This window comes from Pleurodeles waltl, chromosome 11, assembly GCF_031143425.1.
Source record: "Pleurodeles waltl isolate 20211129_DDA chromosome 11, aPleWal1.hap1.20221129, whole genome shotgun sequence".
In the NCBI taxonomy this organism is placed as follows: Eukaryota; Metazoa; Chordata; class Amphibia; order Caudata; family Salamandridae; genus Pleurodeles; species Pleurodeles waltl.
Window position 1 is genome coordinate 781,592,621 of NC_090450.1, and position 17,953 is coordinate 781,610,573.

Here is a 17,953-nt window from a genome sequence, read left to right on the forward strand (position 1 = left end):
TATGAGCCTTTTTTCTATTATACATAGTGGGTGCTCATCTAGTCCTCCCTCTAATAATTCTGTCTTCCATTTTATCGTTTTACACGTATGCCATTCTGTATTTCTTCTACATATTGCACAATTGTCATTGGTTTCGCCTCGTAAATATCCTCGTAGATACTCTCTTCCACATCATTTAGGTATGAGGGTCTTTACTGTGGTTCCAGCTCCACTGAAAAAAAATCACCATTTAACTTTAACACTTAATAATGAAAATGTTTGCCATAATCACAGGAGTTTAGCACCAATCATAAACCCCATATTGTTAAAGACACTGTACCATTATTGAGTTTAAAATAGACTCTCTTCTGTACGTAGAAAATGGCTGTGTTCGAGTAGGAGAGAGAGGGTAAAAGTGCAGTTATGATCCAGAAATCATGCCTCCCAATCTAACTAAGTATAAAATTACAGTGTGGTTTGATCGAGGAGAACTTTGCTTCGTTTTCCACATTCTGGGCATCTTATCTTGAGTTAACAGTAGTGGTGGGCTCTGATTTCTATTAAATGGCTCCATTCTGATTGAGTCATTTTTTGTTCCTTGTTTTCTGGTTTACTTTAGTACCTTGGGCTATATTGTACGTCCTACCTATCCCTAAAAAATATGAAAACATTAAAAAAGGAAAAGAGAAATATTTCCACTTTAGTATTACCAAAAAATGTGTGCCCAAAAGAGCATTTTGGAAATTATCCATTTCTGTTTTTTTTTTCTTCACTGATACTCTGTGGAAGCTAGCCATGCCTCTTTATGGTCGCATTGCTTGGATAGATAGATAGATGGATTTATGGATGGATAGATAGATAATACATTATTTCACGGTTAATTAAAAATTATTACAATCTGAAACCCCTGAGCATGGGGAAGAAGCAACACCAGTAATAAGAATAAAAAAAAAGTCTATAAAACATTGGTTTGAGAACATTATAAGAAAAAGTGACGTTAAAATCAAATGCATTGGGGGACAGTAATAGTGAAAGAGCACCCCTTCAATTACTGATATCAAATGCTATATTCCTCAATGTTTGCAAAAGGGGGCAATTTGAACAGCCATTGTGAGGGGAGGGATCTTATGCCGACTGAACAATAGTATGCAGATATGGGGCGGTTTTGCAGAGATCTCATCTTGTGATATTGGGATCACTGTAATGTAGACCTTGCTTGCGTGCAGGCTCAGGCAACCATGCAAGTGAATGCAAGTGGAGAACAAATTATGAGGACTCTGAAAAAGAAATCCACAAAATTACTATCAAAAATTGCAAGGCTCTCATATATAACACTAAAATCGAATACTAGAATCAGAAGATTAAAACCTCTAACAAATCTTCCAAATAACTGTTCTCTATGGTAAAAGAATTAGACAATCTCCCAGATAAAAAGATTTCCTGCGCCAGCCAAGATTTCTGCAATTCTCTTGCAGATTTATTTCAAGCAAAAGTCAAAGCTTTGTATGACACCTTTGTGGTTAAAAACCAGCAGTCGCAAGGCCCTCTCTGATCTCTGTGCCTCCTGTAAGGGGGACACATTTAGTATAAGATCTAGGCCTCAGGATAATCCCTCACCAACTAGTAACATTACAGTAGTATCTTCCTTTTCTCATCTCACCTCCAAACAGGTACAGAAAATACTCATCACCATCAAATCAGATTTCCAGCTAGACCCTTGCACAGCTAAAATTGTACATCAGGTCCCAGAGGTGACAGCTCTATTTCTTAGTAAAATCTATATTCAGATAGTCAATGCCAGCATTTTTCCTAGTGAATGAAAAAAAGCGTCAATCTTACCTCTTTAGAAAAAAAACCTAATCTTGAGGTCTCAGATCTGAGAAACTGTAGACCTATCTCACATGTTCCCTTCCCAGCAAAAGTTGTACAAAAATCCATGAACCAAGAGCTCACTACACTTATTGAGGAAAATAGTCTCCTTGACCTGACTCAGTTCGGCTTTAGAAGTGAGCATAGTAAAGAACTGGCCCTTATTGCAGCTACAGAAGAGATCAGAAGGGCTACAGACAAGGGAGGAAACGCCACACTCATCTTATTAGATCTCTCTGCAACTTTTGATATTGTAAACCATAAAATACTAATAGAACGTCTTTTTTCCATTGGTATTAGAGGTAATGCACTTGCCCTCATAAGATCTTTTTTATTGGCGTACAAGCACTTTGTCGCTCTCAACGAATTCACACCATTCTGTTTTTCCTTATCATGTGGACTACTGCAGGGGCCCTCCCTGAGTCCTACACTTTATAATCATTATGTTGATTGGCTTCCTTAATAAAATCTTGTGGTTTGTCAGTAGTGTCATATGTTGATTACACACAAATTGTAATCTCTTTGACTGGCAACCCAGATGACACCACAAACAGTTGCCATGACTGTATGATTCACACTACCAAGTGGATGAGTGAAAACTGCTTGAAGTTAAACTACTGGAAGACCAAAGTTATGCTGTTAGGTAGGGATACATCCTTCTGGTCCCCTAGTTGGTGGCCGCAGAGCCTTAGACCACTACCCACTCCTGTGGTTAAACCCAAGAGTTAAGGAGTGCACTTTGATTATAAACTGATTTTCAGAAACCGGCTCAATACAATATCCTCATCCTCCTTTCTTATGTTGAAGATTTTCAGAAAGGTATTTTCCGTTATCTCTTAGGATTTGAAAAAGACCCTAGTGTTGGCACTTCAACTGGCCAAAATCGACTACTGTAATGCTCTTTTTCTCAACATTAAAAAAAAATCTCCATAAACTTCAGATGGTCCAAAATGTGGCACCTGGTTGGTTGTAGGAATTCCCAAACATCAGTCGGGCCAACAAGCATTGATCCAACTCCACTGGCTCCCAGTGAAAAAGCGCATCGATTTCACTGCACTCTGTATCATGTTCAGAGCACTACATGGTACGGTGCCAGATTACATTAAACACTGTTTTTCATGGTACCTTCTCGAACATACATTGCAATCATCTTTGGCAAAAAACATTGTCATTCCTAGGCACCAGAGACACAACTGGCATGGCAGACGTTTTTCTGTCTGTGCAGCTCTCCCTTTTGAGTTGCAAAAACATGACAGAACTTCTACCTTTCCAGAAAAGCTCTTAAAACATGGCTTTTTAGCCTTTAATTAACATCCCTCTGGTTTCACTACCTTCACTGTTTGGCAGTGCCTAGGCACCTTTTGGGCAGTAATGTGCTTTATAAATATTTTTTTCATTTCATGCACTAATAGGCATGGGACAAATTATATGCTAAAATTGCATTTATTGTGATGTTGAAAATACAGTGACTGACATTTGAATCCTGAAACACATTGTCTGCCTACCAGTAATTTAAAATTTCATAGCTCAAGTCTTACTTTGTTCACATTAAAACACACCAGCCTAATGTTACCACAGGGTTTTTCCATTAGGAATTTGAGTAATTATGTGGTAATGTTTGCATTATTATGGAGTAACGTAGGGCATCAGATTTTGCACTAGCAATCTGTTTTTTGCCTGTGTTTTGTGTCTCTAGAAATTCCACTGATTTGCAACTGTAGGATTCTTGCATTATTTGTGAAGGCCATTGAGGATATCTGACATTATTATGTCCCAGTTACAAACATTCAGCAGTAGCAAAATGATGTTTGAATGCACCATTGATCTCAAATCTTAATAAATATTGAATTGGGAGAAATCGTATACTATTTTCACTGCTTTTGGTATCCCAGTGTATCTGAAATATATATTTGCTTGCAACTTTGACAAATGTTTATTAGCTTTTGTTCAGTACTATCCAGTTTTTATCAGTCTGGTTTACAGGACAGCATTTCCAATAAGTTCCCTCTAGATTTCCTTGGGAGATTCTGTAAATTCCTTATAAAACTGACAAGGTTAGGCCCATGGTACTTGGCAGGGGTGCTTTTAAAATGTCCCTTTTGCTAATCATTCTCCCACTAATTCCTTAAGGACTCACCACTACAGCCTTCCCACTGGCCGATAATGTGTTCCTTAAGTCCTTTCAATTGACTCTCCAACTGTTGTATCAAAAAGTACCAGAAAACAGAGCTAGAGCTTCTCGGGAGCTAGAGTTTGACGTAAATAAATGGTATAGTAAACATCATATAGCAACCTCCATGTGGCCACACTCAAACCATGACTGGTAGTCACCAATAGGCTATCTACAATGTATGGAGGAGTGAGAGGTTTGTCCACCACATTTCTACCCAACTCATGAACCTAATCATACATGGTGTGGCCTTTCAACGACATGTAAGCGCAGAAACAAAACTTCTGTTTCTGTGTGTACTCTTCCCTATTCGTTCTAAAAAATATTTATTATTTGGATGCAATGAATCACACCCACTAAGGTGGCATTCTTCCTCATCGGGTCTTGCTCCATGTTGGGTGGGGCTGTGCAGTGCCCAATGGGCTCCAAGAGGAGTGTACTATAATGCCTAGGATCTGTAAATTAAATGCTTCTATTGGGCCTGCAACACTGATTGTGCCAACCACATAAGTAGCCCCTTAACCACGTCTCAAGTCTGCCATTGCAAGGCCTGTGTGTGAAGTTTTACTGTCACCTTGATAGTCATTTAAAACCTCTGGCGGCCAAGCCTTAAAATCCCTTTTATTACATATATCACCCCTAAGGTAGGCCCTATGTGACTCACAGGGCAGGGTGCAGTTATGTAAAAAGGCAGGGCATGTACATTTTAGTTTTACATGTCCCAGTAGCGAAAAACTCCCAAAGTCATTTATCACTATAGGGAAGCCTGCTCCTCTCATGGGTCATCATTGGGAATTCCTCAATATATCTTTAAGCTGTAATTCCTGCTCATAAAGGAGTAGCTACCTCATATCATTGGAATTATAATGATAAATCCTCTTTACTGGTAAAGTCAGAATTAACATTACAATTTTAGAAATGCCACTTTTAGAAAGTAGGCATTTCTCTGTTCATACTGCTCAATGTGACTTACAGCCTGTCTTCAGTCCACGTCTGGTCTGTGCTGGGTGACAGCTCTCCTTGTGCATTCCATCTAGGCAGCCATAAACACAGGACACTCAACTGCATCTGCATTCATCTGTATACTGATGGGACTTCCTGGTCAGGAAGGATGGAGGGGGCTCACACTTACACTTCAAAGGGTAGAGCCTTGACCCCACACAAAGGACTGATAACCCCAACCGATAGCCTGGCAGACATGACTGGGCTGAAAGGGAACTGGTACACTTCAAAACACTCTTTGAAGTCTAAGTCTTCCCCACTTCAAAGGCACATTTGGGCATCAATACTGGGTCTTTGACCCCTTCAAATCAGACATTTCTAGACCTGGAAACTGAACCTCTGTCGGTAGGATTGCTGTGCCGCTCAAAGGACTCAACTGGACTGCTTTCCTTGAAGGACTTCTCTTCTGCGTCTTGCCCTGCTAGCTGCTGTTCTCAAACCTTGCTGGAAGGACTATGCCTTCCCACCAGAGTGATCTCCAAGAGCTAGCTGGTTTGCTCCCTGTTCTCCTGCAGTCTCTGGGACATCAAAGACTGCTCACCACTCTCCTGGTGCTGCTGGACTCTGCCCTATATGATTCTCATGCTTGCCTGGGGGGCTCCCTCCAAGCTCTGGGCATCAGAAGAGTCTTCTGCAGCTGAGTTCTACAAAAACCAAAGCATTGCATCTCTAACAATGACACAGTGGCTTCCAGCCGACAGCAGAGTTACAGCCTCTGCAGCTCACCGACAAAAATGTGCGCGGCCTAACATCGGTAAGTCGCATTTACCTCAATGGAGCTCACAGACGATGCAGTGACCCGACTGCATGGAAAATATTAACGCATTGCTCCACAAAGGTACTGTTGCAGTGGGCCCTGCGTGGGTTTTGTAGCTGACCTACCGTCTAGCGCAGTCAGCCTGGATTTTTTTTCTCCAATTAGCCTTTTGACTGTTAGTGACTTCTAAGCACTGTTTTCACATTTAGGGCTACACGTACAAACATCATATTGTGTGACTTGCAAATTGTGAGATTTGGAGACTTGCAGTTTGCGAGTAATATGACCTGATGTACAACAGTGTCTTTCAAATGGGTGTCAAGGGACCTGCCTCATTAATGAGACAGATCGTAATTTGTGACCCATTTGGTAATGGCCGCACTCACAGGGATGGTGGCCTGCTAGGGTCAGCAGACCACAATGTTTGTGGCGGCTTTTTAAACAATACAGTGTTTTTTTTTAAATGCAGCCCCTTTTCTTTAAAGGAAAACTGGATGCATTGCAAAGAAAATTGAAAAGTTTCCTTTTCATTTTCTCAGAGAACCACTGCCTGCCCTGAAAAAACATTGGAGCCCCCAATAATAAAGGGGAAGGGGTCCTCTAAGGACCCCTTCCCATTTGCACATGGGTTACCCACAATTTGAAATTTGTGGTAATTGCGATTGTTTTGCGACCACATTTCTGGTCGCAAAGCAATCCTACATCGCCCTGCTAGTCGCTATTTGGAAAGGACTCCCCTGGCACGGCCCCTTCCTAATAGTGAGTCACAAACCCATTTTGCAATTTGGTAATAGGCTACCGAATTGCAAAATAGGGTTTTGTACATTTAAAAATGCTTTTTTTGGTCGCAAACGGCTCGATTCCATGAATTGGGCCATTTGTGACCAAAAAAAAGCTACCTACATGTGGCCCTTAATCTTTAAAAATTCATATCTCGACTTCCACTGGATGGATGTTTGTTGTTTTGGTCTTGTTTTATTCTGATACATATTCTGTATTTTTCTAACCTGGTGTGGGGTCTTTTTATAGTGTTCTCACTGTGTTTCTGTATGAGTTATTGCACACATACTTCACAAGTTGCCTTCTAAGTTAAGCCTGCCTGCTCTGTGCCAAGCTACCAGAGGCTGAGCACAGAATAATTTAGGTTGTGCTTTGTCTTACCAGAACTAGAATTGTGGTCCCTACTTGAACAGGGTTGCATACTTCTGCCACCTAGAGACCCAATTTCTAACAGGTATACAACATTTTTGTCTTAATCGATATCTTTCTTATCCCTTCACCTATAGGAGTCTATCTGATTTAGTCACACATATAACAGAAAACCTTGTATTAAAATTTCAGCTCCCTTCCTATTCTTTCTACTGTACTAGTAGGTCCCCCATTCATACAGTTTGTTTACCAAATGGGAGCAGCCACGGTGCAGCTTCTATGTAGTTAGGATTCACTCATACTGTCCATTGAAAAGACATTCATTTGCCTATAACTTTTGACCTCGTGGACAGATTCCCACCAGGTTTGGCAATCATTTCACACCATCACCTGAGGTGCAGTAAGCCACTTTTCATACAGATCTTTCAAGGAAAATAAATGGTAATGGGGGGGTGAAAAAATATGGCCCTCATTACGACCGTGGCGGACGGCGGTATTATGGAGAAAAGTACTGCCAACAGGCTGGCGGTACTTTTCCCCACAATATGACATTGGCGGTTTGGCTCAAACCAAACTGCCAATGTACCACTCAGTCCGCCATGGCGGTAGCAGCCGCCGGGCTGGATACTTCAGTTTTCGTCCAGGCTACCGTCACGAGCCCGTCCGCGGGATCATGACCCCCTCCTTACCATCACGAAAACCAAGGTGGTAGGCACTATCAGTGACAGGGAAGGACTTCCCTGTCACTGATAGGGGTTTTGTCCCATCTCCCTCCCCCTACCCAGATTTCCCACCACCCCTCTCCCTCCCCAGACCCACCCCCCAACATACATGCACCTTCACGCACCATCACGCACACTCATACCCACATGCATGCATACATCTATTCACACACACATCCAAACACACTGACATACATACAAGCACACATGCATTCACACAACACACAATACATGCATTCACACATCCACACATGCACACACATGCCACACGCAATGCACACCCACATTCACACACCCCCACACACAACACCCCACTCCCCTGTCGGAGCACCCCCCAACTTACCTGATTTCAGGGGCTCCTCCAGCAGGAGACAGGACGGGCGCTGCTGCCAGCAGCAACGTCTGCCAGCAGCAGACCGCCAGGCCGTATCATGGGTCATGATGGGGTCTGCGGCGGACTACTGGCGTAGCGCTGCTGCTGGCTTACTGCTATCTTCCGCCTTGACCACAGCTGGAATTCCACCATCCCTCTGGCGGAATTCCAGCTACAGTCATAATATGGCAGACGGCGGGTAGCCGCGGCGACGGTCTTTTGGAAGCTGTCGCGCGGCGGTAGGCGGTTTTTACCAGCGCTGTCATAATAAGGGCCTATGTGTTTTGCCATTTTAGATACTCAAGAGAAAAATTTCCCTTGTGGTGGCCATTTCAGTAAGTGCAACAGGGTCCCCGTGTCCAAACAAAAATTTATAAAAAATGTGTAAAGGGCGGATTGAGTACACCCTAGTGGGCATAACATCAAAGAGGCCCACCTTTGGTAAAGTAGAAAAAAAAAAAAGAAATAATAAAATGAGCCAGAGGGTTTGTGGTACCTTTAGAGGATTATTTGACACGTAAAATGTACTGCGATACTTCTCTTAGCACTGTGGACCCTGGCCATCATTTTAGGGGTTGGAGATCCACAAATTCTTTAGTAGTGCACTGGATCCAGGGCCAGCTATCTAGCCCATGCTTTGCCTTTCACAGCTTTGCAGATTAGGATCTTGAATCATAAACCCATAAAAGCAGCAACAAGGGTAAAAGAAGCTTGCCTTTGGCTCGAAGTACCCAGGCATGATGTTTGCCATAGATTTACAGTTCCAAAATAGAATCCTCAAATTAAATAAATGTAAAATCAAATATAAATAAGGCCAGGCCAAAGGCCAACTTCTGTGTACCAACCCAACCCAATCCATGGCAGGTTAGCCACTGGGTTTACCCACAGGCAAGCCTTTGTGACCCAAACACCAGCCTCTTGTGACAGGTTGGGAAAAGTCTAAGACCTGCTGCCAAGCTCTGATATACAAGGCCAAAGACAGTGTTGGCTGCTGTTTTAGGTTGGGTATGGGGTCTTGCCAGAAGCCTGGTCTACAGTTAGCCCCCATCGTCAATGGCCAGAAGCTATGCCCATTGGGGGGTTGACTGCCAGTGCAATGAAGAGAACAACATTCTTGGAAAATGTGTATTGTTTGCATGTTTCAGGTGAGGATAGCCCTTTTCATGATATGAGGCCATCTTGTTTACAGTGCTATTTCCAATGCTTACTATTGCTACAGAAATATACGAAATACTTATGATCTTTCACATTTCTTCAATTAGTTTTGAAAGACTGCCCTTATTTTCCATAGTCGCATATTGTAAATCAGCCAATTGTATGCATTAAATTGATATGAAAGAGAAACAATTTCTTCTTCATCTACATCTCTTATCTTCAAAATGTATATAATAATGCAGTATTTTTTCTTTAACATGTCTGGCTCCATAAGAATGAGGATGGAAATGATGAGGCAGAGTCTGAAGATGACTTTGAGGAGATGAACATGTGCCTCCTCTCAGCCCGAAACTTTCCCCGAAAAGCCAGCCAGACCAGCATCTTTCTGCAGGAGTGGGACATCCCCTTTGAGCAGTTGGAAATTGGTGAAATGATTGGCAAGGGGCGCTTTGGCCTGGTCTACCATGGCCGCTGGCACGGTGAGGTGGCCATTCGCCTCATTGACATTGAGCGTGACAATGAGGACCAGCTTAAAGCCTTCAAACGGGAAGTGATGGCTTATCGGCAGACACGACATGAGAATGTGGTGCTGTTTATGGGAGCCTGCATGAGCCCTCCACACCTAGCAATCATAACCAGGTATGTTTTCCAGCGATCAAAGTTAAGTTATGTGTATCTGTAAATCACACTATCACGTATAAGGGTATTTTGGCACTGAGCATGTGCATGTGCCTAGTCTTGCCTGTGGTCGGTTTGTTAATTGTGAAGCCAGGTCTTCAACTTCATGCAGAATTCAAGAAGAGAGGAGGAGTCTCTGATGTTAGGTGGGAGGTCGTTTCACACTTCAGGAGCGAGCTAAGAGAATACCCTTCTTTTGGACCTGGTTCCGGGTGTGCATGGGATGTGTGCGAGTAGGAGTCCTGCAGAACGGAGATGTCTGAGTGGATGGTGAAAGGAGATGTGACTGTCCAGGGCAGATGGAGCCTGAGTTAAGCAGTCCCTTGATCATGTATGCACCTTGAAGTAGTCTCATGGGTTCTAACATGATAATATCACATAAGAAGGGAAAATACTATTAATTAATATTAATATTAACTGTATTTTAGCAAATATTTGAGAATCTATATATGGTTCCATGGAGCAAGAGATCTTGTCATACTTTGTATCTTATGTATACTTCAGGGCATTCCACAGTGTATAAAACTAGTGTATTTGATATATCACAGAGAGTTTCTCTGGGATCCCATAAAGCAGGAGAGCACTTATTCAAAGAGATACTCTTTTTGGAGCTGAATATGCGATCCTCATGTTGGATATATTGTACAACTTCTGCATATCCCATTGCTAGTTTGTGAAAGGATTATGAAACGGAATACCAATTTGATTTACTAGTTTGTACTTGAGATTTATGCTACATGGTAATTTAGTGTGAATAATTTGAAACAGTTTGAGACGTTGCCTGAAAACGGTAACTTGGTGGTTCTGATAGGGCCTTGCCCTTCAGTTCTCAATACCGTGCTCAGCATTTCTACTTAGGCCCTGATTATGAGTCAGGCAGAGTTGAATTACCTTATAGAATGTTGCAGTGCCTTATTCTGAGTGGGCTGTTGTTTCTTAACCTGATTTTCCCAGGTGTGAAAACACTAGACACTAGACTAGATTATGCTAGTCTATTTTACCACACAGTAATTCTGCCCAGAAAAGCTCACATGAGACTTTGGCTGCAGCAGCAGGCAAGCCTGTTTCCTCCCTTTTGTGGTATTTGGAGCATACAGTCCTCCTCACTTACAGTACATAGATTTCCCTTTCCACTCCTGCTCGCCACATCCTCTCCCTTCACCCTCACCCCATTCACAGAGGTTACAGCATGAATTTACCACCTACTCAGAGCTGGTGGAAAACGTGCCTTAAACACCACAGAATTGTGAATTCCAGTGGGTGTTTTTGACTGCTGTATCAGGTTCCATGCAATCATTCTCCATTACATAGTGTTAACTCATTATTACACAGTCCTGATGCCCTTTTACTGTACAATAATGTAAATTACATAAGTAGAGCTTGCACCACCCTTACCGGGTACTGTGCAACTTGTAATTAGGGCCTTAATTGTTAGACAAGACCTTTAAGTTTACATCCGCATTGAAAGACAGTTCATCTAATCTAAAGTTTTAGATATGTATCATAATTTATGCAATAAAGTGTTTAGCATTGCTTTTTGTGTATTATAAGCTGCATATGAGAGATATGCCTCTCACTTGCGGTAGCATTAATGCTGAGTCTGCCCGATAGTCTATCAGATAAAGAACTGAAAGCACAAATCTAGGATCACTGGAGCCATGGTGCTGTCCGCGCCTTATCGGAACTGCAGCCTGGTTATACTCTAAGGCTCTTAGGCGGCACTGACAGTAATTCCAGAAACAAAGTTTTCCAGGCAGAATTATTGCAGATATAAATAGTCCTTCCATTGAAACCTTTGAAGTAACTGTGGTTGGAAGTAGAATACTGTCTTGAAGTAGCCGACCAAAAGAGCAACCTTGATGTAGGCCATAGTTGTATTGTATAGTTGGTTGCTAGTGAGGTACTGCCACCTCACGATGTCTGCCAGGAACCATGTTATCACAGACAGAGGGGGTCATTCCGAGTCTGGCAAGTTTGGCGGGCAGCCTCCGTCTCCCGCCAAACTCGGAATGACCCCCAGAGTCTTGAGCTGGGTCTTAGATCTTGTACACTCTAATGCAACCTCAGCCTATGGTATCAAAGCCAACCTTACCACGGGCATAGCCACTGACTGTCTGTCCGCTCTGGAACACTGTATTTTGTTGCTGCTAGGCTTTGGTGTCTGATTGGGTATCTGACACATCCTACATGCTGCCAAGCCTGCTTCACAGCTCCAGACGTGGGATGGCCTGATTCAAGCACTCTTCAGTTTGTGTTACACTCAACACCAAACTTTCCCCGTGTGACCCTAAGATCTAAGACTTGGCTTTTCACAGAAATTCCCTGGCCGTTTCTGTTTAGTGATTGCACCCCATCTGATCACAATTAAAGTCTCGTTGCGTTTCAGAACTTGAACATTAAGATGCATGACCTCAACTTTTTTCTCAGATCTGGCACTTTAATGCATAATGCTTCAGCATGTCTCTTAGACAATATGTAAACTGCGACCTTTTTACAGGATTTTTTTCTTAGTGGCAGTACTTAATTTGGAAAAGAAAGAGGTTCGGATCTCTGAGCACTGCCCAGAAGCCCGCCGTCGGTGCAATTAATTGTTGACACTACTAATACCAATGCTAGTAGTCCTAAATCTATCTCATGCCTCTTTAATCCTCTACCAGATGTTCCCTGTCCCCTTATGTCATTCCTGTAGTTCCCTGCTTGCTCCATTTGTGACGGTTTTGCTGTCTTCCTCATGCTCCGTCTTCCTGATCAGTGTGTTTTCCCCTGGTTCAGAAAAATAAGTGCCACTTCCGAAAATAAGTGCCAGCTCCGAAAAAATAAGTGCTGGTTAACCCCCAACAGCAACCTGTGGCTCAAATTAAGCACTGCTTATAGACATTCAGGGATGTGGCCAGGTGGGTTTTCTGTGGCTTTTTCTTGATTGTGTGTGCTGCCTTCCAGACAAAACCTACTTGACTCAACCTTCTGTTGTCTTTCAGCACCTGCACAATGTCATAAATGAGTCGACGCTCTCTGCCCCTGCCCATTAAACTATATGGATGAGCCTCTTACTCTAACCCTTACAAAGTGACCACTGAGCAAGGGGTAAAAAGATCCTTTATTTTTTTTTATTACGGGATGGTGAACAACTCGATACCTCATGCCACGCCAGGACCTAGCATCTTCTCTCCAGACCTCCTCTTTTCTACTGGCCTAGCTCCTTTGTCCAATGTTCTGTATTCATGGTTGCATCTTCTGCCAAATGCCACCTAGTCCATGTTCAGTCTTGAACCTTAGCTGTCACTCAGACTTTGCACATTTACACATACATGAAAAAGCTGTCTGCTAGGTCTTGCATAATCACTTCAAATGATTGCAGGCTGATACCCAGTCCTAGAACCTTCACATGCACGTCAGAACACTGTGGATCTCTCATAGCACCCTCTCGGGCACAGTATCTGTCTCTTACTTTTTAAGTTCATATAAATAATCTCTTGGTGTTTGGTCAAATATTGCATGTCATAAAACACAGACCAACACAAACATCTTGCATATTCCCAAGTCTTCAAACTTAAATGGAGTTTTGCACATTGAAGAAGCACTATGGACCTGATTACAACTTTGGAGGACAGTGTTAATCCCTCCCAAATGTGACGGATACACCACCTACCGCATTACGAGTTCCATAGGATATAATGGACTCGTAATATGGTAGGTGGTATATCCGTCACATTTGGGATGGATTAACACCGTCCTCCAAAGTTGTAATCAGGCCCTATGTAATGAGTGGATTGTCTAGCATTTTAAAACTGAATATTTATTGAATGCGTCAATATTCTTGGATTCCTGTTAACTTTGCACTTTATATTAAATTTAAAATGTTTACTACAAAATCATGCTGCTGTGAACTATTACAGAAATGTGGATACTGTATGTACAAGCACTGTCATGGATACCAGAGTACTGAATTTATTCAATGCTACTGCTTGCTTCAAATATGATATTATTATAAAATAGATGGGTGGAATTATATGTATTGAGTATGTACAAATGTCATGTTCTAGTACTATAATGCATAGAGAATCCTGACTGCTATGTTTTCCATGATATGCCAAAAGAATCTCTGAGTAACCAAGAACATACATGTAGCGCTTACGCAAACTGGGAGGGGACAAATGTCAGTCATGGCATCCACTGATTGGGAGGTGGATGCTATTACTATTGTTTTATACATTGTGTATGTGTGCATTTTTATGGTTATTCTAACAGAATAAATAGTACAATTCTAAAATGTAAACTCAGACTGTATTTCAGGTGTTGCACTTTGTCACACTTGATTTGTCTAGACCCAACACTTCCACGAACACCTCTACAGACTCATGCGCAGATGTTACTTTCCTCAGGGTTTTGTTTTTGGTTTGGTTGGGGGAGGGGTGTAGGGGGGTTGAACCACCCAGAAAACGAATTGGACCAAACAATGTTTTTATATTTTCATTTCGTAGTTGTCTAAAATGAACATTTGATTTGTTATATGATACAACCTGTTTCCGCTTAGTTCTCATTGGTACTTTTCTATACATTCACATTAAATAACAGCACACAGTAGAAAACAATATTGCCCAGCACAGTGAGAGCTCACTGGGTGAGAGACATCTTGTGACAAAGAGAAATTAAGCCACCAACAAGTTACACATACCTTTTCAGACAATACTGCTGTGCGTAGCACGGTAGCAGTCTTTGCTTAAGATTGGGTGGGAATGGTTAAGATTTTCTATTATTATATTATTGACTTGAATGTGGCAGTCTATGTGTAAACTAGATTTAAGACACAAGCCCTGATTTAGAGTTTGGCAGACGAGAATTTACCATCAGAAATGTGTCGGATATCCCATCCGTGAATTACATGTAATGCGCTTGTGATACAGCAACAAACATATCCGCCACATTTATGATGGAGTGAACAGTCTTCCAAAGTATACATCAAGCCCTCAGTACTTTTGCAAGCTGATAATCATGCAACTATATTCCGGCCTTTTGCCTAAAATACAAAGGCTGCTTAAACTTAAAAAAGAAATGTTTAATTATTTTAGGATATGTGGGTTTTTTGCTTAAAGACTTACAATAAATGATTGCATTAAGTGAGTGTTGGAAAATGGGTTATTGGTAGGGCAAGTAGGTACCTACACCTAGCAACAAGCCACAAACCTCCACATAAGTACAGTTAGGTCTCAATAAATTAATCCCAGCTCTACCCTTGGTAGCTTGGCATCGAGCGTCAAGGCTTAATTTTGGAGACAAAGTGTAAAGCATTCAAATATCACAAAACAGTAATTAAATAAAACACAGGAAACAGTTTAAAAATCCAAAACCAATTTATAAAAATAGCTTATATTTTTATCTTTGAAATGACACAAAAACGATTAAAATCGGTTCAGGGGAACCGGAGATATGAATTTTTAAAGTATTATTATTTTCTAGCGCTTAGAAACAAAAAGCGCCAATCGGGTCATCTGGTTGCACCAGGACCGGGGCCCTGCTCGGCTACAAGTCGCGGGAGGCCTCGGTTAAAAAGTTACCTTCTGACTTAGTCTCTTTTTTGATGTTTTTCTTCCCCGGGACGAACCTGCCAGTTGGATCCGACCTCCTGGAGCCCTTGTCCGGATACGCGAAGTCGGTTTCCTCGGTGGTGATTTTTACCTTCGGACTTAGTCGTTTTTTTCGAGATGAAAATCCTTCGACCGGGGTAAACCTGGATCTTGATCCGACGTCCGTGGAGCCCTTCTCGGATACGATGGCTGGAAGGTCCCGGTCAACTTTTTACGTTCGGACTTAGTCTCTTTTTTGGATGTTTTTCTTTACCGGGACGAACCACGAAGTCAGGCCGGGTCGCGGTTGAGGCAAGCCGGCTAGAATTTCCGCGTCGGGTCGGTCACTTTATGGAGCTTTTTTTCAAAAATTCTCCAATCTTTTCCAAACTTCTGGGGCTTCACCCAGATGTTCTTTTAAGGTTCTTTTGGGGTCCACAGCTCACCCCAAGGGTCCAGAAGTTCTGTGATGGTCCTTGGGAAGTGCGGACTTCAACTCCCAGAATGCACCTGGCGCAAACTCCTTTTTGGCCACTGGACAGTGGTCAGCTGGTCACTTTTTCAGGAGTTGGTGCAGGGGACTCTGGATAGCAATTTTTCACCTGTAGCAAACAGGGAGTCCCTCCTTGAACCAGTGGAAGCCAGGCAAAGTCCTTCTTGTGGTGAAGCCCAAGTGTGCAGCTGGTGCAGTCTTTCTGAGTGCAGGGTCCAGGTGCAGGCCAAGGGTCCAGCAGGGTAGTTCCTTCTTCTTGAAATTTGGTGGGGATCTGAGGCGTGGGTGCAGGTCTGCCAGTTTTATCCTTGCTCCTGGGTGAAAAGCAGGGGGGCCCTGGTTCTCCAATCAGGAACAGGGTCGTCCCCCTGTGATGACCACTTCCTGGGAAGTGTGGCAAAAATCCATCCCAGAAGGCAACAGTCTCTAAAAATCCAAAATGGATGAATCTGATTTTTGGAGGAGAGATCTGGCTGAGCCCACCCACTGGTGTGGCTAAAAATCATAAACACACCCCTCTCCTGCCCTCTCCTAATCTAATCAAGGGGGCACCTAGCTGTCTGGGGTTGCAGGATGTGGGGGTGTTGCTGGGTGCTCCAGATGTCCTTCTCTGCCTTTGAAGACCAGTTTGGCAGCCCTCCCCCTTCCTGCCTCACCATCTGCTGAGGGGAGATTCTCTCCCCCAAGCACATTCCTTTGTGTGAAGCCAGGCCACTTCACACCTCATTAAAGTAGCCTGGCAGAAGCTGCTGCAAGCTGGCCAATCAGAGCACAGCAGCAAAAACAATGCAGAGCTGAAATTGGCAACTTTTTAGGTAAAGTCTAAACTTTTTACCTGGACAAGTTATATTAAATCCAACTTATTACAACAATCAATTTGATACAAATTCTTGGTATGTAACATTTAAGGAGACTTTAAAATTTAAAATAAAGTCTGCCCATTCTAGCCTATGAAGGCCATTTACTTCCATGAGGGAAAAACGAATTTGGCTGTTTTTACCTCACCAGGGCTTATAAATCTATTTTTATAAAGTCCCTGCTTATAGTTACATGGCACCCAGCCCTAGGGGCACATAGGGCACACCTTAGGGGTGACTGATATGTAAAAATAAGGTAGTTTAAGACTTTGGAAGTACCTTTAATTCCAAAGTCGAATTTGCATATAACTTTAATTTAAAAGCAGCCAGCAAGGCAGGCTTGCTTTTAAAATGACACTGGGCACCTCAGCAATGCACCTAGGTGTGCACCACCTATGCTGTGGTCCCTAAACCTACATGCCCTACCATATACTAGGGACTTATAGGTAGGTTAACTTAGCCAATTATAATTAGCCTAATTTGCATAACCATTTTACACAGAGCACTGGCCCTGGGACTGGTAAGCAGTACCCAGGGCACAGCCAAGAGTCAGTAACCACCAGTACCTATCCAGAAAGAGTGGGGTGATCAGGCAAAAAAAAAGGACTTTCCTACAGTGAGTTATTAAAATTCATAGTTTTCAAACACAAAAATGTAGACACTTTTAAAAAAGACTGTCTGGACAACTTTGCCATACATTATGAATGGAACAGTTAAATTTGTGGTGCGTATTATAAAATTGATCGATAGTGCAATTAATATACAGTGTAATTTGGTTCTCTGTTAAACTATATACAAGACTAAACTGTCATTTTATTCACTCCCAAATTTTACAGTGAAGGACAATCAGGCACAGTGGCGAAAAGCTACTTTCCCAGGATTACACAATTTACCCTTGTGTGGAAGTATAGATTTCAGACAATGTTTTCCATCCAGAGCGTCACTAAATAAGCCTTCTTCTCCTTTTTATAGGAAACAACAGTGCTTGCCCATAGTTGTATTTCTTGGACTAAACTAGTATAATGTGTTTAATATGTCCAATCAAACAGCCTTGCAAAGTTTATAATTTATATCATAAATCAAGCTTATACTAAGACATCTTTCTAGAACAGTGTATCCCAAACTGGTGGGTGGATCGTGAGAATCCAAGCAATAAATAAATATGCCTTTAAATTCTGTAATGAT

The 17,953-nt window shown here is 42.3% G+C and overlaps 1 protein-coding gene across 1 annotated transcript in view; it reads left to right on the forward strand.

Moving 5' to 3' along the window:
- KSR2 (kinase suppressor of ras 2) overlaps positions 1-17,953 on the forward strand; it is a 2,099,185-nt gene that overhangs the window by 1,273,576 nt on the left and 807,656 nt on the right. Inside the window, exon 14 of the mRNA XM_069212691.1 lies at positions 9,451-9,815. Coding sequence (XP_069068792.1) covers positions 9,451-9,815 — 365 coding nt within the window. The remainder of the gene's footprint in view (positions 1-9,450; positions 9,816-17,953) is intronic.